A 25,686-nucleotide genomic window follows, 5' to 3' on the forward strand; every position below is an offset into this window, starting at 1 on the left:
AGCAGTTTGCCATTTTCAGATTCTGCAAAAAGATTAAAAATGCAATCACACCCAAGAGTTGCATAAAAGGATAACTATATGTGAACACTTCAAGTTAAAATAAAAACTTGATGAGCACAACGACTACACAAATCAGTAATGGATGAACAAACCATAAGTTTGATGGAGTACAACAGATCATTTTACAGCTGACCTTGGGATTTGCGTCACTGAGATTCAGCTGCACGAGCTGTGCTGCTGTGTGCTCCCGGATGCTGTTCAGTTCTGCTTGCTGCCGCCTCAGCTTGATTAGCAGCAGTGTCAGCTCCTCTGGCTGCAGATATGCAGTTTGGGGAGCCAAAAGAGGGGGAAAACACATTAATTTGTTAACCAAACAACCGGATTATCTCAAAGTACACGGATCTCTGAAAATAGAAGCTGAACTAAATCTATAAGTACTGTCAAATAGTAACACCAGGCACCACTGTCAGGATGAAGAGCATTACAGATTAAATTGTCACAACGTCTCATTATTTTGGCAGGTAGTTGTGTGGACAGTGAGAGATATCTGGTTACAATTCACAATTAATTGTTTTTTTTTTAACCCTTGTGCAGGTGCATACTAGAAAAGATTCAAGCTTTATACACAATCAATAAGCTCTTTCAAAACACATGGAGGCGCCTAACTTCTCTGGACACATGCCAGAGCATGTTACATGCAGTCCATCAAAAACTGGTGAAGCATAATTCCTCCAGGGGAGTTTCTTTTGAGACTTGACTGCAATATATCCAGTTACATTTTTACTGAAATGCAGCTTGCATAGTTGAAAGTTCTTTTATATTTTTGCAACTATATTTGAAGTAGCTGCATCCCTTCCCAAGTGATCGAGTGAATGGGGTCAAAGATGCCACTCTTACTCAGATGGTCGGCAAAGGATACGGATTGAAAATTCATTCATTTTCTTCAGAATGCCTTCCATATTCCGCAACCCACATCATGAAGAACTTAACTTCAATACAAACAATCTGGATTAGAATTTGTCATTTCTCATCAGAGGTCACATTCAAATAAAAATCAGGTGGAGGATTTCTTCCTGATATCAATCAGCTAACACTGGTATATATTCTATATCTCGACAGCCAGAGGTTAGACTGGTAATTTTAGGAAAAATAGAAGCATACAAATAAATAATCACCTCTTTTTAAAGCTCAGGGCTGAAAAACTACTTGCCCAGTTATAAATACTTTAAAACATTTTTTTAGTTGAAAGAACAAAGTAACAAACTTGCATTTGTGTCACCTGTCATGACCTTGGGACAATCCAAAGCTCTTTACAGCTAATGAAGTATTTTTAAAAAACGTAGTCACTGTTGGGAGATACCGAAATGTGATGACATATGTGCACAGACTAAAGTCCCATGAACAGCAGGGAGAAAGAATAAATCAGATAATGTCTTCTAGTCATATTAGTTGAGGGATAAATAACAGCCAGGACATGCAGATAACTTCCCTGCCCTACTTCAAATAGTGCTACACGAGGAGAACAAAAAAGACCGTGTATTTTCATCTCAGTTGAAATTCAGCATCTGTGACAGTCCAGCAATCACTCTGTACAGCACTGAAATGTCAAGCCAGATAATGCGCTCACGTCTTTGGAGTGGGGCTTTCTGTCACTTGGAGATAAGAGTGCTATTATCGAGTTAAGGAGATTTACAAGAATGTTGTCAGGACTTGAAAATTGCAGCTATGAGGAAAGATTGCAGAGGCTACAGTTGTTATCCTTCGAATTGAGAAGGCTTAGGGGTGACCGATTTGAGGTGTTAAAAATTAAGAGGGGCCTAGATAGGGTAGACAGGAAAGACTTAATTTCCCTAGCTGAGGGGCCTATCAAAAGGGGTCATAGATTTAGGCTGATTGGTAGAAGAAAAATGTTTTCACCAGAGGATGGTGGGCACCTGGAATTCACTGCCTGAATTGGAGGTTGAGGCAGAAATACCAACTCATTTAAAAGATGCCTGGATCTGTACCTGAAGTGCTGTAACCTGCAAGGCTACGGATCAGGAGCTGGAAAGTGGAATTAAAATGAGTGGCTAGTTTCTTTTTTTCTAATTTTTGGTTGGTGCAGGTACGATGGGCTGAATGGCCTCTTTCAGCATGGTAATCTTTCTCTGGTTCTAAGGGTAAAAACAGAAAGATTTCCCTCATCAACATATTCTGCATTCGCATTGCAGAATTTTATGTGATGGGAACTCAGAGGGTGGGGTTCTCCGACCGCCCCGCTGCTCCGATGCCGAATTCACCAGTGCATGTTTTTGGGCGGGGGTGGGGATCGGGCCGCGCCGGTCAGGTGCGATTCTCCGGGCTCCGATGGGCCGAGCGGCCGCCCGTTTTCAGCCAGCCCTGCCGCCGTGGATTAGACAAGGTCCATACGGGACCTGACTTGAATGGCGGCTTGCAATCCTCAGAGGGTGGCGGGGGGGATCCGGACCCCGGGGATCCCCCCCCCCCCCAAGGTGGCCTGAGCGCGATCGGAGCCGACTGATCGGCGGACGGGCCTGTGCCATGGGGGCACGCTTTCCCTCCGCACCGGTCTCTGCGATGGTAGGCGCGGAGAAGAAACCCACTGCGCATGCTCAGGAAACATGGCAGCGGTTCTGCGCATGTGCTGGAACACGCAAGCGATCCTGCGCATGTGCCAACTCGCGGAGGCACTTCAGCGCCAGTTGGTGCGGCGCCAACCACTCCAGCGCCAGCCTAGCCCCCAGAAGTGCGGAGGATTCCGCACCTTCCTGGCGGCCCGACGCCGGAGTGGCTCATGCCACTCTTTGGTGCCGGTACAGCCCGCCCCACTGATCCCGCCCAGAATCTAAGTCCAAAGGTTCGCAGCCTGAACAATTTCCCATCTATTGTGTACAGGAAATCATTCAGGCTGAGAATTAGGCACACTCTCCATTAGGAGGAGTTTGTTCTGTCCTCTGTGTCTGCAGAACCAAAATTAAGTACCAGTCATATGAAGATCTTCACAAGCTCATTAAGTGACCCTTTATTGATAAATTTTATGATGTAGTTCTTGTTAAAAAAAAAAGCACTCCAAATCAAACTTTAAAAAACGGCCTGGAGCATTTCTGTATTTTTTCTAGTCACTTACTTTCATGTCAATATGCTTAAATCTCTATTTCCATCGCAGCTTTATGCCAAAGTCCAGGTTTTTCTGGATTGTATTTCTTTTAATTAACCTTCACAAGGTAGAGCTTGTGGCAGGTGAAAAGTTCATTTCAGCAGTTTAAAACACAGGTCTTGTCCCAGTTATTTCTGAAATGAATTTTCCCAATGGGCTACAACCAGAAAACTGATACTCGTTTGCCATCTAATGCAACAGAAGTAATTACACACATTATTTTGCATATGCAATGTCAGTCTGTACTTTTGTTACTATTGAGGTTAGCCAACATGATACAAATCTATCAAAATCCAGGTTATCCTAACATGATTCAAACTGGGTCATCTCTTTTGCATCACTTATTGAAAGTTAAATGTACAAAGGAAATTTTCTCGCACTGATAACAACAAAATCATTATTTAATTTCCTAACCATCGTTTATCTCATCTTATTGGGGTAAAATAATCTAGTATTCAAAAGAAACAAATGAGTTTTTCAAACTGAAACAATATTAAAATACTTGTTAGAGAAAGCGAGAGAGAACCAATAATCATAAAATGGCCTTGAATTTGCGGTCAGCAGCAAAGCAATGGTGCCCACCGCGCAGTGATTAAAGTTGATCACAAAGATCGAGCAATCTCAATGATTCAGACTTTTCTTTTCCCAAATGCAGTTTTTGTCTGGCACAAAGTCCAGGGGATCTCCAGGTATCCAGTAACAATGATGTCATCAACATGATAAGCAGCCAATTACATTGAAGTATTCTCACACACAGCAAAGCAGGGTGAAAATTATACTGGTTATCCTTCACCTTTTATAACCTTTACAGGGAACAAAATAAGTGTTTGGGACATATGCTTACAACCTGATACATATTTAGCTCTTAAAAAATATAAATTTGAAGTGATCAGATTGGAAAAAAATAAAAACAAAGTTTTAAAGGGCCAGAGACGTTAAGCAACAAAAGTTACGAGTTAGAATAGCATTAAGAAGTTATATCTCAATGAGGCATGACATTTTGGAGTTTGTCAACAGCGATATTGCGTAACAGGAGACATTTTTGCAGTTCAATGATTTTCCATTGATGTTAGTCTGTGGGGGTTTCAGTAAGGCACCCTATGGAGATGCTAGTGTGTGTTAACTGAGTTCATTTGCTAATTACTTTCTGGGATGGTGTTCTCCTTCCATTATGGGAGTGCTTTAAACTGTGTGGCGCATGCTTTAGATTCCACACTGCACAATCACAATTCTCCCAAGTTTCTGGATGAATGCCACTTTTACTAAGTCTTCACTTCAGGTTACTCTTGAATGATTTGTTCTGAACCCTACTGACCTTGTTCTTGTCACCAGTTGGCTGCATGTAGAATATGGCTTTAGAAAGATACTCAACTAAAATGTAGACATTTGCAGCCCATCGATGCTGACCATTTAAATAATAATAATAATCTTTATTGTCACAAGTAGGTTTACATTAACACTGCAATGAAGTTACTGTGAAAAACCTCTATTTGCCACATTCCGGCACCTGTTCGGGTACACAGAGGGAGAATTCAGAATGTCCAATTCACCTAAAACCACAATTGGAATGCTAGTATGGTGCATTATGGCATTACTGTGTTCAAAAATTTTTTTAGAGTACCCAATTCATTTTTTCCAATTAAGAGGCAATTTAGTGTGGCCAACCCACCGACCCTGCATATCTTTGGGTTGTGGGGGCCAAACCTATGCAAACTCCACACGGACAGTGACCGGAGCCAGTATCGAACCTGGGACCTCGGTGCCGTGAGACAGCAGTGCTAACCACTGCGCCACCGTGCTGCCCTATGTACCTCATTTTTAACAAGATACTGTGCATGCTTCTATTACTTTGTATGACAATTGTAAAAAGACCTGGTTTCACGTCAGTAGTTGAATGCATGCAGCTTTGTCTTGATTCTGAACATTTTGGAACATGAGGTCACACACGCATTTGCCTTAAAGTTGCTTATCTTCTGCCCAATGAATCACATTGCAGGGCAGGCATTGTAAGAAACAGGCTAGCTATGAGATCAGATTTGATGCAAGGTAGCTCCACTCTGGTATGTAACTTGGGTATTTTTTCATGCAAGTAATCATTGCTTTCATCAGTGAATAAAAGATCATTGTACTTTGACAAAGATCAGAGATACCACCAGAATTCAGTTTTTCTTCCGGGCTTCTTCCCAGTGACAGGCCAGATTAAGGGGATGAGATTCCAAAGCAGGAGATTCAGAAAATGCGGGAACACTATAGCTGCAACATTATAAATTGGAGAAAAAGTTTGAACTGAACTTTATGAATATTTATTCACCAAAAACCAATTTGTAACGGAAGTGCTAAAGTGTGTGGAAGTTGTCTGAGGCTGTGCCCAGACGACTCTTTGATTGCCTTCATGTGGGAGGAGTGAGCTGCACAAAATGTCCACCATCATTTTTCACATTCATTTTGGATCAAAACAAATCTAGGGTTTTGGAATTCTGCTCTGAGTACACATTAAAAGGACGTCACTGCCCAGTTATGATGATTTGGGCAGTGCCATCTTTGGTCCTGGCAGCTGCCTACTGTCGCTCTAAATGACATCAAAGGGCAACACCCTTGAACTGCACAAGTACAGAGCCTGCATGGCAGCGGTAGGAAACATAGTCAAAGCACAATTTTGCAGATGCTGAATGTCTGAAATAAAAGCGGAAAATGCTGGAAAATACTCAGGTCAGTCAGCATCTGTGGAGAGAAAGGAAAATTAATTAATGCTTCAGGTCTGTTCAGGTTCTGATGAAAGGTCACAGACCTGAAATATTAATTCTGTTTATCATCTCTTCACAGGTACTGCCTGACCCGAGTATTTCCAGCATTTTGTTTCAATTTCTCCTGAGCTCTAGGATCAACTACTCCAGTTTGCACAAAAACACATCACGCTTCAGGCACTAAATGCCTTGAGATGGTTTCAAACAGTAAAGGCATAGTATAAATACAGACATACAGACAACTGAAATAGGAGCACAAGTAGACCATTCGATCCCTCGAACGTGCTCCATCATTCAAAAGGTCAGCGTTGTGGTGCGGGTTGTGCATTCATTTACCTCCGATTAACTTTGCCTAACTGCTTCTGTTAGGATTCAAGTGAGAACCCAACTATTTGTAATTTGTAATTCGTGAGGAAATGTTATTGCACCACATGAGTGATAACACTGATGAAGAGGTATCTTTTATGTAAAAACACACTTTAACTTAATCACAGAATTAGCCACATTAGCAATAAATAAACAGCTTTACAGTTAACAGTTACAACAGTTCTTAAGTAAAAGAGAAAACCTAAACTTATTTCCTAAATATGCCACTATATTTCAATTAAGCAAACCAATATCTTTCAAATACCACCACAAATGAAGTTAACAACTAGATTTCTACTTGTTTTTCTTCATGCAGAATCTTTGGAGAGGGAACCTTTCAGCATCAAAACTGAAACGCGCTTCTACCGGTGAGAGTTCTAGGACCAACTGCCTTTTCATAGACTTGGCTCCTCCCATTGACTACATCATCTGTACACAAAGCATAAGGCATATTTTTGTCTCTTATTCCAAGGTGTCCCTTGACTTGTTTAGCCGGGACCATACACAATACCCCATGTGAATTATCTACATCCAAGGGCCGTTCAAACATAAACAATATTCCATTAGCTAACTATTTGTAAAGTAGTAAATGGTTCTCAAGATCTATTAGCAGAACACTTAACATGCAAATCAATTATTATTTCACTTTTATGAAAGCTTAATCGCAGCTCCTGCAGTCATACTGTCGGCATGCATCTTAACCGAGGTTTAAATAACATTACTGCAAAAGATATAAAAAACGACAATTTCTGTCTTAAAAATATTCAGTGATCCTGTTTCCACTGCCTTCCAAGGCAGTGTTCCAAAACTGCACAACCATCTGCGGGAAAAAAAAGTCTCCTCATCTCTGTCCAGTAGGGGTGAAGCCGAACTTTAAACAGTATCCCCTAGTTCTGAACTCACCTACAAGAGGAAAATCCTTACCTATCTACCTTGTCAAGACCATTCAGAATCTTATCCACGTCAATCGAGTTACTCCTCACTCTTCTAAATTCCAGTGGAAACAAGATCAGTCTGTCTAACCTTTCCTCTTAAGGCAACCCGCTCATTCCAGGTATCAATCCAGTAAACCTCCTCTGAACTGTCTCCAATACATTTGCATCCTTCCTTAAATAAAAAGGCACATAGTATTCGGGATGAGGTCCCATCAATGCCCTGTATAACACCCTTACTTTTATATTCAATTCCTCCCATAATAAAGGATAGCATTCCATTTTCCTCGATTACATATGGTACCTGCATACTAACGTTTGTGACTCACGCATGGAGAACACCTAGGTCCCTCTGCATCTCAAAATTCTGCAGTCTTTCTCTGTTTAAGTAAGATTCTGATTTTTTAATTCTTTCTGCCAAAGCGTTTAAATTTTCCCACATTATACTCTGTCAGGTTTTTGCCCACTCACTCAACTGATCTCTCTGTCTGCAATCTCTTTTCCTCCATCACTTTGCTCAGTACTGCTTCTCTAATGATTGTAATTTCACCAAATTCCTCACTCCCTTCCATCCCTGGTTACAGCTATTATTGGAATTTTTTTTGCACCCACAATAGTGAACACAAGCAAAACATTTGTTAATTTCAACTGCCATTTCCTTATATCTACCATTAGCTCTGGGGGCGATTCTCCAAGCCCCGCGCCGGGCCGGAGAATCGGTGCAACCTTGCCACGACGCCGGTGCGCGATTCTCTGAGGTACGGAGAATCGCGGCCATTTGCGCCGGCCGCGGCCCGTATGGGCCGAGCGGATATGACAGAAGTCCCGCCGGCGCTGTTCACCCCTGGTCGCTGCCGGCGGGAACTCTGTGTTAACGGTCGAGGGGCGGCCTGTGGGGGGGGGGGGGCCTCTGTCCCCGGGGGGTGCCTCCGATCTCCGATGGGGTCTGGCCCGCGATCGGGGCCCACCGATTGGCGGGCCGGCCTCTCCCCCCCCGGGCCTACTTTCTTGCGCGGCCGGCCCCTGAACACAGACGCCATGTTGTGTCGGGTCCGGCGCGCTGAAGAAGTCCCCCGTGCATGCGCAGGTTGGCGCGGCGCCCATTTGGTGCCCCCGGGGGCCAGAATCGGTCATCCCCGTGCCCGTTTCGCGCCGTCATGAAATTCAACGGCGTTCACGACTGCGCAAACACTTGGGCTCCATTTTGGAGAATCGCCCCCTACATGTTGGCGGCATGGTAGCACAATGGTAAGCACTGTTGCTTCACAGCTCCAGGGGGCCGGGTTAGATTCGCGGCTTGGGCAACTGTCTGTACGGAGTCTGCACGTTCTCCCCATGTCTGTGTGGGTTTCCTAAGGGTACTCCGGTTTCCTCCACAAGTCCCGAAAGACATGCTTGATAGGTGAATTGGACATTCTGAATTCTCCCTTCATGTACCCGAATAGACGCAGTAGTGTGGAGCCTAGATGATTTTCACAGTAACTCGATTGCAGTGTTAATGTAAACCGATTATTGTGATATGAATAAAGATTATTATTAATACACCACTGTCACTCTCTCGGGGATCAATACTCACTTTACTTGCTCCTATCCTTTTTACCTATTTAAAGGCCGGTAGAATCTCTTTCTATCCATTTTTATGACAGCTTCCTCTCATACTCTAGTTTCTTTTTCGATTTATCATTCAGTCATTCTTTGGCGTTCTTTATATTCTGACCAATCATCTATCCTGCCACTCAGTGATATGCTTTTTTCTTAGATGCATTCCTTAACTGTTTTAACTGACCATGAACGGTTGATCCTCCCCTTAGAATTTTTCTTTGAAGTAGGAATATTCTGAACTATCCCCCGAAATGTCTGCCAGTGCTTCTCTATTGACCTATCATCTAACCTCATATTTTAGTTGACTTCAGCCAGCTCAGCTTTCAAGACTTGTTGTTGTCCTTACTTAAGTTTAAAATGCTAGATTTAGACCCACGTTTCTCCCTTTCAAACTGGATGTAAAATTCAATCATATTGGTCGCTGCTACCTGGGGGTGCCATTACTCTGAGGTCATTAATGAATCTCATCACATTACACAATGCCAAATCTAATATAACCAACTCTCTGGTTGGTTGACGAGAATGCTCAAAAGTATACGAAGAACTCCTCATCCAAGCTACTACTCATTGAATTTCTTTTGTAACTTTGGGAGATAGGTTGCAGGGAAATTGGAAACATATTTTCTAATAAAGCAGTAGTCAGATATCAATCTGGAGTCGTGATCAATATAGGAGAGTAACAACTTTCAGGAGTAAGTGCATGAAAACAAAATCTAAAGTTAGCTTATTGAAAAAAAGCAATATCTTTTTTATAAATAGGTTTTCAGTAAGGAACAAAATGATAATAGTATGTGTAATATATAGGTCCCTGGTTAAAGTGTTACCATGGGACTCAAAGAAGACAGCATTGTAAGGAACGGCACATTGACAGTTATGGATGCCCGGAAGTAAACAAAAAAATGTTGCAGTTGAGCGAAAAGATTAAGATAATAGCTTGAGTAGTTTATGGATGCCATCTGACCTGAGAAACTACATGACAAGCATTTATTAATTCTACTTTTGCAATATGTACCATTATCTCAATAATATGAAAGCTATTCAAATGATGGTTAAATTAAGAGTTGCAATTAGATTGAGAGACCCGCGCCGGGTCAGAGAATCCCCGCGAAATGGCCACTACGCCGCGACGCGATTCTCTGCAGTGCCATCGGTGTCGGCGTTGGCGCCGGCGCAACTGCGCATACACGGATCTCGCAGCGCCCTGTTCGCGCAGGGATCTGCAGCTGGACTGCTGAACAATACTGTCACACGATCACAGGAGGAGATAGAATTAGTCTGCAGTTCGAAGTAATATTAGAGGCTTATTAAGAGACACATAAGGTTATAGACACACTTAATCCAGCAGCTGCCTCACAAGTTGACAATGCTGTAAATGTAATACTGCTGATTACATGCGATAGCATGACATGGACCAATATCAGGTACATTTTCAAACACTGTAAGTACTCCTACCACAATGCTCATGGTTAAAAATAAAAACTGTAATTTCTCTCCTCCGTAAATGTTGGTAAAATTTTGTCTGCATTATTTTTTTATTCCTTTTTCAAAATCTCTTTCTTCTACTTCAACAACAACTTGCATTTCTATAGCTCATTTATAGCAGAACATCCCAAAGTGTTTCGCAGAATTATTATTTGACACCAGGTTACAAAGGGAGCTGTTTTCTCAATGAGGTTAGGTTTTCAGGGCTATCCTTAAAGAGAAAAGAAATGGAAACAGGTGAAGAGGTTTCGGGAGGGAATTCCGAGTTTAGATCTTCAGCAACTGAAGGTATGTCTTCTAATGGGGGCGTGATTACAATCAGGGCTGGGTTTTTGCACCCCCATTTATCATGGCGTAAATGGCGACAGGGGCACAAAATATCATGAGAGCCTAAAAAAAGGATTTGCACCAGTGGGATTTCCCAAAGCAATTTCCCCTCTCCCCACCAGTCAGTAGGCCTTACAAGCCAGCCACTTTTGGGGGAACTGAGGGGGGGGGGGGGGGCGGGGGGGGGGGGGGGGGGGGGAAGATCCTGCCACAGGGCTCATGCTTTTGGAGGGGGGGTGCTGTACAGGGGGGTGGCATCAGACACCATGGCTGCACAGGGGGCAGGGGTTCAGAGGGGCAGTGACCTGTTCCAGAGAAGTCGGAAAGTTCTGGCTCCTGAAATGGGGAGAGGACTCAGCGATAAGAGGGGAAGGAAGCTACTTTTGAAGCATACCCATCCTGAGGCTGGAGGCTAAAATTGTCATTTGATGCACCTCTGCCTTCTCAAAGGGCCCTGGTCCTGGGATGGGAACACATGGGCTGGTGGGTGTCCAGTAGAGAAGACCTGTAGGATCCACCTCGGTCTCAAATAAAGACTTCAATTCAAGTCGTGCTTTTCAGGACCACTGGACGTCTCAAAACACTTTATCGTCAATGAAATACTTTTGCTGTGAATTCATTGTTGCAGTGCAGGAATCACAGCAGCCAATTTGTGCACATCAAGTGTCCACAAACAGCAATGTGATAATGGTCAAATCTATTTATCTGATGTTGATTGAGGGATAAATATTGGCCAGCACATCGAGGTGAATGCTCTTGCTCTTCCTTGAAATACTGCCATGGGTGCTTATAAGGGCAGGTGGGACCTCAGTTTAACGCCTCATCTGAAAGACAACATCTCTAACAGTGCAACTTTCTCTCAACGCTGCACTGGAACGTCAGCCATGACTTTTGTACTCAAGTCCGAGAGTGGGACTTGAACCCAGAACCTTGTAACTAGTGTTACCAACAAAGCCACTGCTGGGCCATGGACAAAATGAGCTTGGAGGAGACATGATGGGAGATAGACAAACAAGAGAAAGGTGTGAGTTGAAAGCTAGGACTGAGGGGAGGAATCTTGGAGAAAGAGTAGCCAGTGGGCTATGTGAAGGTCGCAGAGGCAGTTGAAAGAATCATCTCAATCTTAAAGTCAAAGAAGTCCATGAGCTCCTTGCACTCATTGTTTAATCAAGCATGTTCACTTTCTTCTCGGCAACTCTTAATTTCAGCAGTCTATAAACGTCTATGGCAAACGCAGGGATACAAATCTCTATTATTACTTTCTCAGGGAGAAAATTGCCGTTACAGTTACTTGTTGCCTTTGCTGAAAAGTTGTAAGTCAGTGCCTATACTGGAGAGTAAATATTGCAGAACCATTGTTATGAGCTCAAAGGGGGCAGGTATGTGAATGCTCGGCTGTCGATTGAAAGTTGACTGGAATGCTATGGCTGATAATACAATGCACAAATCAGATCTGTGGGGAGACTACAGACAAATGTTTTAAGTTTAATTATATAGACAAGCACCCAACAGATGAATCACTTAAATATAAATTATTGCACAACTCAATGGATTTACAATTATGAATCACAAGCTTAAAAATTACATTGCTAAGTATCCAATAGACATTTAGCTGCCATATCTCACTGGCAGGAACGAGCACATATCAAATGAATGATGCACACTAAAGCTTCAATTTTCAGCAGATTGAGAAGGAACAGAGTATGGGTGTGCAAAAATGGAAGGGTTGTGAGGAACAGATGCCATACAGATGGCTAAAATGGCTTGCTATATGGTTAAAACATAAAGAACAGTAACTATCTGTGGTGAACCACTGTGTGCACCTATATTAGGGGATGTAAGGTAGGACCTGCAATACCGGTTCGCCGGTAGACCCTGCCGGCTAGCTCCGCCCACAAGGAGCCATATAAATATGCGTGTCCTCCTCTGATCTGCCATTTCGCCAGCTGCAGTAGGAGGCCACGCATCTGACTACAATAAAGCCACAGTTGTACCAATCTGAGTTTTTTGTGCAATTGATCGTGCATCAATTTATTACAGTCAGATTTTCTAAGAAATGGATATCAGAATCAAACCAGATCGCCTGCAGCTGGATTCGCACTTGCCCGACGCCAGACAGGACTTTAATCACTGGCTAGCTTGTTTTGAGGCCTACATCAATGCTGCGGACCCTTCGCCGACAGACAGAAGATTCAGGTCTTATACTCCAGGTTGAGCTCCGACGTGTTCCCGTTGATCCAAGACGCCCCGAATTACGCGGAAGCGATGGCACTCCTAAATTAGAATTACGCACAGAAAGCAAACTCGCTCTTCGCCAGGCACGTACTCGCCACTCGCTCTCAACTCCCTGGTGAGTCTGACGAAGACTTCTGCCGGACTCTAATCCTACTCATACGGGACTGTGACTGTCAGGCCGTTACGGCCACCGAACATTCCAATCTCCTCATGCGACACACGTTCGTAACGGGGATTGCGTCGGACCTCATCCGACAACGACTGTTGGAAGGGGCCACGCTCGACCTAACGGAGACAAAAACTTTAGCGCTCTCCATGACGGTCGCATCTCGTAATGCCCAGGCCTAACCCGCTCGCCGCGTGGCCCATCCATCCTACAACTCCTGGACCCCACCAACGAACCCCCCGGCTGGGGCCCTGCCTAGTCAATACGTCTGCGCCGCCCGCTAATCTGCACACCCCGGGGGTTCCCACTGCTACTTCTGCGGTCAGCAGAAGCACCCCCGCAAACGCTGCCTGGCCTGCGCCGCCACTTGCAAGTGCTGCGGTAAAAAGGGCTACTCTGCAGCTATGTGCCAGGCCCGCGCAGTTGCCGCTACCGTCCCTAAAAGTGCCCACTTCCTCCGGCCGAATGCACAATGGGCTCCGCCACCCTCCCCTCCCGGGGCCACGTGCGGCCAGTGGGCGCCGCCATCTTCCCCTCCCAGGTCCACGTGCGGCCAGTGGGCGCCACCATCTTCTCCTCCCAGGCCCATGTGTGGCCAGTGGGCGCCGCCATCCTCTCCTCCCAGGGCCAGGTGCGGCCAGTGGGTGCCGCCATCGTCCCCCCCTCAGTCCACGTGCGGCCCATGGGCACCGCCACCTTGCCCCACACGTGCGCTCCATGGGCGCCGCCATTTTGTTCCCAACAGGACCTCCAGACGCCGCCATCTTGTCTCCCCAACGAGGCTGGAACGCCAGATCTGGGTCGCCGACGCTCTCCATCTGAAACCTCGGACGACCACCCGCAGCTCGCCTCGATGACACTGGACCAGTCTCATCCTCACAACCTGGCCACCGCTTCGATGACGGTGAAAATCAATGGCCACGCGACTTCTTGGCTGCTGGACTCTGGGAGCACCGAAAGCTTCATACACCCAGATACGGTAAGGCGCTGCTCCCTCGCAGTCCACCCCGCCAATCAACGGATCTCCCTGGCCTCCGGACCCCACTCTGTCCTGATCCGAGGTTTCTGCACGGTCACTCTCACTGTCCAGGGCGTAGAATTCAGCAGTTTCCACCTCTACGTCCTCCCGAACCTCTGCGCTGCACTATTGCTGGGTTTGGATTTCCAGTGCAATCTCCAGAGCCTCACCCTCAAATTCGGCGGGCCCTTAGTTCCACTCACCGTTTGCGGCCTTGCGACCCTCAAGGTTGACCCCCCCTCTGTCTTTGCCAATCTAACTGCGGATTGCAAACCCATCGCCACCAGGAGCAGACGGTACAGCACCCAGGACAAGACCTTCATTAGGTCCGAAGTCCAGCGGCTGCTTCGGGAGGGTATCATCGAGGCCAGCAGTAGCCACTGGAGAGCTCAAGTGGTAGTAGTAAAAAGAGGGGAGAAACACAGAATGGTCGTGGACTACAGCCAGACCATCAATCGGTACACGCAGCTCGACGCATACCCTCTCCCACACATATCTGAGATGGTCAACCAGATTGCGCAGTACCGGGTCTTCTCGACGATTGACCTGAAATCCGCCTACCACCAGCTCCCCATTCATAAATTGGACCGTCCTTACACTGCCTTCGAGGCGGACGGTCGGCTCTATCACTTCCTTAGGGTTCCCTTTGGCGTCACTGGCGGGGTCTCGGTCTTCCAAAGGGAGATGGACCGAATGGTCGACCGGTACGGTTTGCGGGCCACGTTTCCGTACTTAGATAATATCACCATCTGTGGCCATGACCAGCAGGACGACGACGCCAACCTTGCTAAATTCCTCCGCACCACCACTCTCCTCAACCTTACATACAACAAGGAGAAGTGTGTGTTCCGCACGACCCGCCTAGCCATCCTCGGCTATGTAGTCCAAAACGGACTTCTGGGGCCCGATTCCGACCGCATGTGCCCCCTCATGGAGCTTCCCCTCCCCCACTGCCCCAAGGCCCTCAAACGCTGCCAAGGGTTCTTCTCCTACTACGCCTAGTGGGTCCCAAATTATGCGGACAAGGCCCCCCCACTCATACAGTCCACTCAATTTCCCTTCGCCTGATCAGAGCAGACATAGCCACGGCCGGGATGCATGCAGTAGACAAGACACTCCCCTTTCAAGTAGAAAGCGACGCTTCAGATGTCGCCCTCGCCGCCACTCTAAACCAGGCAGGCAGACCCGTGGCATTCTTTTCCCGCACCCTTCACTCCTCTGAAATTCGGCACTCATCCGTCGTAAAAGAGGCCCAAGCTATCGATGAAGCTGTGCGGCATTGGAGGCATTACCTGGCCGGCAGGAGATTCACTCTCCTCACTGACCAACGGTCGGTAGCCTTAATATTCAACAACACGCAGCGGGGCAAGATCAAAAATGATAAAATCTTGCGGTGGAGAATTGAGCTCTCCACCTATAATTACGAGATTTTGTATCGCCCCGGCAAACTCAATGAGCCCCCAGACGCCCTTTCCCGAGGTACATGTGCCAGCGCACAAGAAGACCGACTCCGGGCCCTACACGGCAGCCTTTGTCACCCCGGGGGTCACACGGCTGTACCACCTCGTCAAAGCTCGCAATCTGCCCTACTCCGTCGAGGAAGAACGGACAGTCACCAGAGACTGCCAGGTCTGTGTGGAGTGCAAGCCGCACTTCTACCGGCCAGACCGCGCTCGCCTTGTGAAAGCCTCCCGCCCCATTGAAATCCACGCTGAGGCCCTTCCCCTCCACCGACCGCAACATATATCCTCAGTGTGGTCGATGAGTTCTCCAGATTCCCCTTCGCCATCCCAAGCCCCGATATGACGTCTGCCACTGTCATCAAGGCCCTCAACACAATCTTCGCTCTGTTCGGTTTCCCCGCCTACATCCACAGTGACAGGGGATCCTCATTCATGAGCGATGAGCTGCGTCAGTTCCTGCTCAGCAGGCGTATCACCTCCAGCAGAACGACCAGCTACAAGCCCCGGGGAAATGGGCAGGTAGAGAGGGAGAACGGGACGGTTTGGAGGGCCGTCCAGCTGGCCCTGCGGTCCAGGAACCTCCCAGCCTCTCGCTGGCTGGAGGTCCTCCCTGATGCACTACACTCCATCCGGTCACTACTGTGCACCGCCACAAATAACACACCCCATGAATGTGTCTTTACCTTCCCTAGGAAGTCCACATCTGGGGTGTCCCCCCCGACTTGGCTCGCAGCTCCGCAGGCACGTCCGACTCCACAAGGCGGACCCCTTGGTGGACAGGGCACACTTGCTCCACGCCAACCCCCAGTATGCCTACGTGGAGTTCCCCGACGGTCGCCAAATACGGTCTCCCTCAGGGACCTGGCTCCGTCAGGTTCCACTCCAACACACTCCCCCACCCACGCGCCACCCTCCCCTCCCCTCCCCCAGCGCTCCCAACATTAACCCTACCAGGTCCATCCCTCCTTCCCCTGCCCACGCAAAAGGAAGATGAAGATTTCGGCGAACCGTCCAAGCATTAGATCGACTGAACCTCTGACGAGCACCGGACCGTCAAAATGGACATTTTTCCCCCCCCCACTGTAAATTATTTGCAACATTGTATATAGTTCCACGCCACCCCCGCCGGACTCTTTTTTAACAGGGGATGAATGTGGTGAACCAGTGTGTGCACCTGTATTAGGGGATGTAAGGTAGGACCTGCACTACAGGTTTGCCGGTAGCCCCTGCCGGCTAGCTCCGCCCATAAATATGCGTGTCCTCCTCTGATGTGCCATTTCGCCAGCTGCAGTAGGAGGCCACGAATCTGACTGTAATAAAGCCACAGTTGTACCAATCTTTTGTGCAATTGATCGTGCATCACTATCCAAGCAGCTGACCCGTCTGATCCACTTCCTTCATGGTGTCATATGGTTAATCAGTAACAAACATACATTGTGGGTCAGTGCTTCTCATGTGACCCCATTTTAACAATTGAAAGTTAACGTATGTTAGCAAAAACAAAACAGTAATACAGCAGCATATAATTGTTAATGCTTGCGTATTACAGATAATTAAATAATATCATATAAATTTGAAAATCTGTGCTTTTAAAGTACTTGTAAAAATGTTAGGATGTTATATACTCATGTAGGTTTCAGCAAACACCCCCCTCTCCACTCCACATCCCCAAATATACATTGTAATTAGTACCTCCCCCACCCCTTCCACCCACACACAAACACCAAGAAATCAGCTCGTCTCTTATCCAGAGTGATCAGCTCTCTTTTCACTACCACCGACTCCTACTATACCACTCCCCATGCCCAGAGTCACCAGCCTAGAGCACAAGCCCCGGGGTCTTAAGCAACAAACATGACAGCATGTGCAAACTGCCACAAATGTTTTAACATCTCATCTCCCAGAATAGTCTAGTGTGCAATTTATTCATATGAAAAGATAACGATAGCACTGTTTCCTACATTTCTCTGTTTTCATTGTGAATACGTTTTCTATTTTTTTTGTTTCTGCTACATTGGAGTTATGGACATATTAGATAACTCATGCAATTGAAATTAAATGAAATGAAAATCGCTTATTGTCACAAGTAGGCTTCAAATGAAGGTACTGTGAAAAGCCCCTAGTCGCCACATTCCGGCGCCTGTTTGGGGAGGCTGGTACGGGAATTGAACCATGCTGCTGGCCTGCCTTGGTCTGCTTTAAAATCCAGCGATTTAGCCCTGTGCTAAACTAGCCCCTGATCAAAAGCAGTTAAGATAATGATCATTAAATTGCCTCAAGTTTATCAGTGCAAGTTGTCCCCTTCACTTTAGCCACCTTTACGCTGATTTTACTCAATTCCTTAAGATGGTTAATTTAGTTGGTTTCATCTTCACAAGTCAAAATCAAGAGTGTTCACTGGTCAGTGATTGCTGGAGAGGCAGAACAACACCATGAATATTCTGTGTTGGTGCTACATTGGATCTAATTACCCTAAATTCAATTCTACATCATCACATCATCCCCCCAACCTCACATCATCCCCCAGAGCAGTCAGCTGGGACTGTGGGAAACTAAAACATCTGTAGAGATATAATTTCAAAATTGAGGGGTGTAGCAGTCTGATGCCCTGATTTTATTCCTGATCTCTTTAGAAGTAGCAGTTGGTATCAATTAAGTTATTTAAAATATATAAATATATAGAAATGACTTTGAACACAGGAATGGAAAAAGCAAAAGCAGGGCCTCTGATAACAGGGGTGGCAGAATACTGAGATATGCAAAATATATAGCAAAACCATTAAACATGGGGGTGGAAGACGGAAGTAGCATGCAATCCCGCACCCCACCCCACTGCCTGCCCACTCTTTTCTTATTTCCTTCAATGTCTATCAGGTCTTCATCTAAATTCTTCTTAAATTTTAATAGCTTTCACGATAATGCATTTTATATTCTGATCAACCTTTGCTATACATCAGGCAGACAGGAGCAGAAACATAGCAAAGTTTGAATCGGCTGCTCATCTTCCTGGCTCAGCCTCATGGCCTCCTGTTTTTTTTGCACTCAGTTAGTGACTGAGTTCCATTTACCTGCCTCTGTCTGCACCAATCAACGCACAAACATCCCGACTCCACTCAGCATTCACCACTGGAAATGCGTCCCAAGGCTAAAGGGCGCTTTGGGCTCACGGACCACCCCTTTGCTATTTGGAGACAATCGACCAGTGGGTCCAGGGCTGTCTTGCCAGTCGAACTGCTGCCTTGGTGGAGGGGGAGCCCGTGACCTTCAAATCTATCTCTGCGACCCCGACCCAAAGTGTTGGTGCCCTGTTATCGACACAAGATTTTAGATAAAAGACTTAAAGCTGTGAAGTGTGGCACGGATACAGACCTAGAGTATGGCTATAACAAACTGTGGCAGTTTTACTGCTTGGTCACAACCAAAATTGCACCTTTAAACAAATCACCTATATCACTGAGGTTTTCTCTTCCTTTATTAGGTACTCTACAATGGTGTACCAATTTAACCATAGAATCAAAATTGCTTCAAAAAAATCAAAAACAGAAGAAATGTCTGAGTGGTCAACTTTATGAAGATTTTCCTCAGATTAACAAATTTTAACGAAGCTTACCATAATGAAACTTTTATATGACTCACCGTTTTTCCCTGTAAGCTCTCAGGTGTAATGGTCTGGACAGGTAGGCTGGCAGGCATTGACCTTCTGTCTGGTTGACAGACAAACTGAGAAAATAAATAAACACAAATCTCCATCAGTAATGTTTTTCTTATCCTTTCTGTTTTTCCATTTAGATCCTTTTGTAATTTACCATCCACAGTAGAACCAGTAGAAGACCAATCCCCAACACCGTTCCAGAGTTATTCCATAAATAAATTCGAGACTGTACATTAGAGTGGGACAAGAAATTCTCCCTTCAATACTTTGGATGAAGATTCTTAAGAACCTAGCAAAAAAGCAGGTCTGTGATAGCTGGGGAAGTATATTTTATAAAATAGAGGAATCTTCTATTATCCTCTATTAACTAATAGAGGAATAGGTCATCTTCTATTGTAGCAATATATTTCAGTAGAACAATGTGTGTCTAGTGAATTATAAAGCATTCCCTCCCTCACCTTTTTTAATGAAGTTACTGTGAAGTTATCTCCCCCCACAAAGATGTCCTCACTCCCCCCAAAAAGCTAGCAGCTAGATTAGTTTAGATTTTCATAAACAGAATTTCCACTTGTCACAAAAGACAACAGAATTATGTAACAAAATTGTCCTAGCACAAAAGCATATCACTGCATTCAATAAAACACAAAATTTAAGCCTCATAATTAGCAGTACTGAATTTAGATTTTAAGAATGGTGACTCAGATTGATCGGCAAAACCAAAGAAAATTGCTTACTTTGTTAACAGATGCCCGGTGTCGCCGGGATTTCATGGAATCAATAGTCATGTCTCCTCTTAAAATAGGTGAAAATACTTCTGATCTCGATTCAATGTTGTAAGATCTCAGGGGAGAGTATACTTGGTATGGGGCCAGCGAACCATGGGAAGGTGATGGAGGTATAGAGCGTGATTGATCGACAATATTCATCATGGTGACAGGAGTACTTAAAGTACCATGCCTACTCAGTGTCCCGTGCTTATGGTAAACTTGACGTTGTTGCCATTCATATAGTTGCCACATGGTATCATCCCGCATCGACTTCCGTTTTTCTTCTGATGAAGGTGGTCGAAGCACCCTATCATATGCCGACGGTGATACAGAACAAATGCTGTCAGGTCTTGTGGTACTATGACGTGGCATTGTTCTGTAACATGGTACGACCTGGGCTCGATAGCTCGGCAGATTTCTTGGTAATGTTTGATAACAGGTGATGCTGGAAATTAACAGAACATTACTTAAAACATTTTACATTAATTGATTGTGAAAGAGAATCCATAGAATCTAGAGTCCATAGAATCCCTACAGTGCAGAAAGAAGCTATTTGGCCCATTGAGTTTGCACCAACCTCCTGAAAGAGGACCCTACCTAGGCCTACTCCCCGCCCTATTCCTGTAATCTCACCTAACCTGCACATCTTTGGATTCTTAAGGGACTATTTTAGCAAGGCCAATCCACCTAACCTGCACATCTTTGGACTGTGGGAGGAAACTGGAGCACCCGGAGGAAACCCACACAAACACTAGGAGAACAGATAAACTCCACACAGACAGTCATCCAAGACCACTATCCAACCTGGGTCCCTGGTGCTGTGAAGCAGCAGTGCTAACCACTGCTAAGTTAATGCAGCAGCAATTGTGTGTCACAGTAAAAAGTTAAATAGGAAGTTGAGGATTCATCATAGATTTTTTTTTTTTTCTAAAATTTAGATTACCCAATTATTTTTTCCATTAAGGGGCAATTTAGCGTGGCCAATCCACCTACTCTGCACATTTTTGGGTTGTGGGGGCGAAACCCACGCAGACACGGGGAGAATGTGCAAACTCCACACGGACAGTGACCCAGAGCCGGGATCGAACCTGGGACCTCAGCGCAGTGAGGCGGTTGTGCTAACCACTAGGCCACCGTGCTGCCCTGATTCATCATAGATAATACTTTGGGGAAAGAGAATGGGAAGAGGGAAAAAAAACTTAGCACAAAATTAAACCAATACCAGTTCTGCTGAAATACATAATGAATTTGATCCTCTGTGTGCCTGACCTGCTGAGAGCTTTTAGCATTTTCAGTTTGTATTTTAATACCTGGTAGATTAGCACAATCTACCAGCCAAAGAACAAATCTGTTCCACAGAAATGTGTCAGGTCAGATCATAAACAACCATTTTACTCTTACTGTGTTACGACCCACAACAAAATACATCTTCAGTGCATCCATAACTCATTCCGAAACATTTTACTTCTTACTGAAGAGTATTATGCAATGTAGAGAAGTAATACAATTCAACTTAGATGCACTCAAGACATCACAGCCAGAACAGCTGCTGTAGTTCAACACACAGAAAATGTTTGCCATTGAAGGCAATACCAACAACATTTCAAATCACATTGGGAGCATGTGCCACAGGAAACATGCTAGAACAGAAAGTTAATGATATGTGAAAGGAGAGTTAAGTCAAGGTATGAACTGGGCTACTGTTTGTTTGGCTTAGATGTAATTTATTTTCTATCTTGGGAAATGTTGAAAAAACATCATCCTGACTTAAGGATTAGCTTTACTGTTATGAAATGCAGCTGATTGGAGATATGAGGGTCTCTTCTTGCTAAATTTATGGCACAGCTAAAGATAAATGATCCATCCCCTGTACGGTTAATGGAACTGGAAATCCATTTTTATTACTGCACTGCTGTTTCAAAAATGCACGTCACCATTACTCTTCCCGTGGTGAAATAGACAAACAATTTCATGGAATGAACTCTGCTAAAAATAGTTTATAAGACCAGTATGCTTCCAACTTCTGGGCACAGCACATGTGTAAAGACGGGCTACAAAGCGAAGCCGAGCAGTATCTCTGGCAGCAGCGCATCGTCCCCGATGAACTCAATGCATTCTATGCTCGGTTCGAGCAGGTAACCAACAATCCGCTGTTGAGTGCCCCAGCAGCCCATAATTCACCCATACCCACTATCACAGCTTCCGAAGTCAGATCGGCCTTCCTGAAAGTGAACCCTCGGAAGGCGACGGGCCCGGACGGGATCTCTGGTCGTGCACTCAAGAGCCTGCGTGGACCAGCTGGTAGAGGTATTCGCAGCCATCTTTAACCTGTCCCTACTCCACTCCGAGGTCCCCACCTGCTTCAAGAAGACCACCATCATACCGGTACCAAAGAAGAACCAGGCAACGTGCCTCAATGACTACCGTCCGGTGGCCCTGACTTCAGTCATAATGAAGTGCTTCGAGAGGTTGATCATGAAGTGCATCACCTCCATACTCCCAGAACGCCTTGATCCACTGCAATTCGCATACCGTTGCAACCGGTCCACATCAGACGCCATTTCCCTGGCCCTACACTCATCCCTAGAGCATCTCGAAAACAAAGACTCCTACATCAGACTCCTATTTATTGACTACAGCTCCGCCTCCAACACCATAATCCCAGCCAAGCTCATATCAAAGCTCCAAAACCTAGGACTTGGCTCTCCACTCTACAACTGGATCCTCGATTTTCTGACTAACAGACCACAATCAGTAAGGATGAACAACAGCACCTCCTCGACAATAGTCCTCAATACCGGGGCCCCGCAAGGCTGCGTACTTAGCCCCCTACTCTACTCCCTGTACACACACGACTGCGTGGCAAAACTTGGTTCCAAGTCCATCTACAAGTTTGCTGACGATACGACCATAGTGGGCCGCATCTCGAATAAGGATGAGTCAGAATACAGGAGGGAGATAGAGAACCTAGTGGAGTCGTGTAGCGGCAACAATCTCTCCCTCAATGCCAGCAAAACTAAAGAGCTGGTTATTGACTTCAGGAAGCAAAGTACTGTACACACCCCTGTCAGCATCAATGGGGCCGAGGTGGAGATGGTTAGCAGTTTCAAATTCCTAGGAGTGCACCTCATCAAAAATCTGCCCTGGTCCACCCACGTCGACGCTACCACCAAGAAAGCACAACAGCGCCTATACTTCTTCAGGAAACTGACGAAGTTCGGCATGTCCACATTAACCCTTACCAACTTTTACAGATGCACCATGGAAAGCATCCTGTCGGGTTGCATCACAGCCTGGTATGGCAACTGCTCGGCCCAGGACCGCAAGAAACTTCAGAGAGTCGTGAACACCTCCCAGTCCATCACACGAACCTGCCTCCCATCCATTGACTCCATCTACACCTCCCGCTGCCTGGGGAAAGCGGGCAGCATAATCAAAGATCCCTCCCACCCGGCTTACACATTCGTCCAACTTCTTCCATCGGGCAGGAGATACAGAAGTCTGAGAACACGCACGAACAGACTCAAAAACAGCTTCACCAGACTCCTAAATGACCCTCTTATGGGCTGACCTCATTAACACTACACCCTGTGTGCTTCATCCGATGCCAGTGCTTATGTAGTTACATTGTATATCTTGTGTTGCCCTACTATGTATTTTCTTTTATTCCCTTTTCCTCCCAAATACTTAATGATCTGTTGAGCTGCTCGCAGAAAAATACTTGTCACTGTACCTCGGTACACGTGACAATAAACAAATCCAATCCAATCCAAACATCGCTTGCACCCAATCCGCCCCAATATTTTTACAGACTTGGGGCAGATTAGAACATAAGCCGAAATCCCATGGAGGTTAGTTATCACTCTCTCATGAACCAGACTGCAATGTACAAGGGACTTTTGATTAGATTCAATCTCAGACACAAGTCTCCATCTGCTGCTTGGTCTTACTTTAAGATGCATTCCACACCACAATCTTCTTCCCAAATCTGCATTGTATAGTGGGACAAGTGGCAGTGACACCAACATACTTCAGCGCAAAGAGTGAACAAATTACAATTTTTCCCTTTAGGTGACAGCTTAACAATGAGGTACAAGTCAGCCCAAGGAACAGACACATTGTAATTTTCTAATGCATGGCAGATCACAGTAATGGAACAAAATGCAATCGACAAACAATGTTGCATGAACTGCCTAAAGGAAGAAATGCTCCATTATTGGCTATTTTTGTACTTGGACTGAGCAGGCAACATGCAGACACTATCATGCACAAATACTAATTAAATGTATTTTCTGTTCTATAGTTGTCTTGTTTGTTTGGAAACATCTGGAAGTTAGCCAACAGACGACATCATTTGCCACAAAGCTGAATTAAGTATTGAGGATTTAAACCTTGCAAATGTCAACTACAATAGAAATTAATAATAAATGTGCACATAATTAATAATAAATGTACATGGACCAATGCCTATTTTTAGATTTCTGAGTACGAACAGCATATTGCAGTCAGTAAATATAATGCAGTGTTGCAACAGGTTTGAATATTCAGCACAGGTTACCTGGCACACTTGCTGCTTTTCGCATGCACACCAAGAGAGGCAGCAACAACCCATCATGTATAACTACATAGGTGGATGCTTGTAAACAAAATTCAACCAACACCAGTAAAGTGTACGAAAAACCGCTTTGCCAGTGAAATTGATTTAATAATATTGTGGATTTCTACAATCTAGGTTTTAGTTCACAGTATAGACCAATAAAAAATCTAGGCATATAAATGCTAAATTAGAATCTTAACTCTGCAAACACAGGGAGATTCTTTTTTGGCTTAAATCCAAAGTCCACATTTCTGTTGGGAATTGTCTGGCCAATATTTTGCATTATAATGGCACCCTACAGCCAGTGAATGCCCTGCAGCATCATTACTATTGAGAGGTTATAATTAAAGGATTTGCATTCATGTGGTGCCTTTCATGACCTTGTAATGTCCTCAAATATTCTCCAGATAATTAAGTACTTCCAAAGTGTAGATTACTGTTTATACTGTAGGAAACATGTGACAGATTCAGATGGGCTTCTTGATAAATAAGGGGATCAGGGGCTTTGGGGAGAAGGCAGGAGAATGGAGATGAGGAACATATCAGCCATGATCGAATGGTAGAGCAGACTCGATGGGCCTAAAGGCCTAATTCTGCTCCTATATCTTATGGTCTTAAATTCAAATGGAATGCCATTGAGATGTCATAATTATAATTCATATAAAGCCTATTTTCATTGTTACAGGATGACAAGTCAGGAAGAGGCCAGTGGGATACTTTGCAAAGAAACTAAGTCTGTGCTAAAGAAAGTACTCCACCATTGAGAAGGAAACCTTAGCACTGCTGCTAGCTCTTCATCATGTTGAAGTTTATGTCTGGAATGATAATAAGCAAAGCCTAGACTATACTGACCATAATCCACTTGCATTTGTGAAAAAATTTAAAACTCGGAAGACAAAATTGTTCTTTTGGAAGTTTATTGTTGTAATCTTTCAATGTAAAAATTGTGATTATTCCTGGAAAGCAAGACTCTTTAGCACCAAGTGGATCTTAGGAACCAGGTTTGGAGGGCGTCGGATCAATTGATTGGTTGACAGCCAGTGGGCTGGTCAGGGACATTGTTATTGATGTACTGTCACAAGTTTAAGTGTTGATATTTTTGTGTTGATAAGTGGCTTACATAAAAATTGGGGGAACTTATGCAGTGGGAAAAGAAGGATGAATGGATGTGCGGTTTG

General features: G+C 45.1%; 1 protein-coding gene across 14 annotated transcripts in view; it reads right to left on the reverse strand.

The window, feature by feature from the left end:
* plekha5 (pleckstrin homology domain containing, family A member 5) overlaps positions 1-25,686 on the reverse strand; it is a 460,471-nt gene that overhangs the window by 69,836 nt on the left and 364,949 nt on the right. For 11 of the 14 annotated variants that reach the window (XM_038811095.1, XM_038811093.1, XM_038811098.1 and 8 more), the window contains 3 exons: positions 19,879-20,356; positions 19,129-19,212; positions 194-313 (listed from right to left, as the gene is read on the reverse strand). In XM_038811095.1, the coding sequence (XP_038667023.1) occupies positions 194-313; positions 19,129-19,212; positions 19,879-20,356 (682 nt within the window). The remainder of the gene's footprint in view (positions 1-193; positions 314-19,128; positions 19,213-19,878; positions 20,357-25,686) is intronic. The other 3 variants (XM_038811100.1, XM_038811097.1, XM_038811094.1) reach the window with 1 other exon arrangement.

The sequence above is a fragment of the Scyliorhinus canicula genome, chromosome 11 (assembly GCF_902713615.1).
Source record: "Scyliorhinus canicula chromosome 11, sScyCan1.1, whole genome shotgun sequence".
Lineage (NCBI taxonomy): Eukaryota > Metazoa > Chordata > Chondrichthyes > Carcharhiniformes > Scyliorhinidae > Scyliorhinus > Scyliorhinus canicula.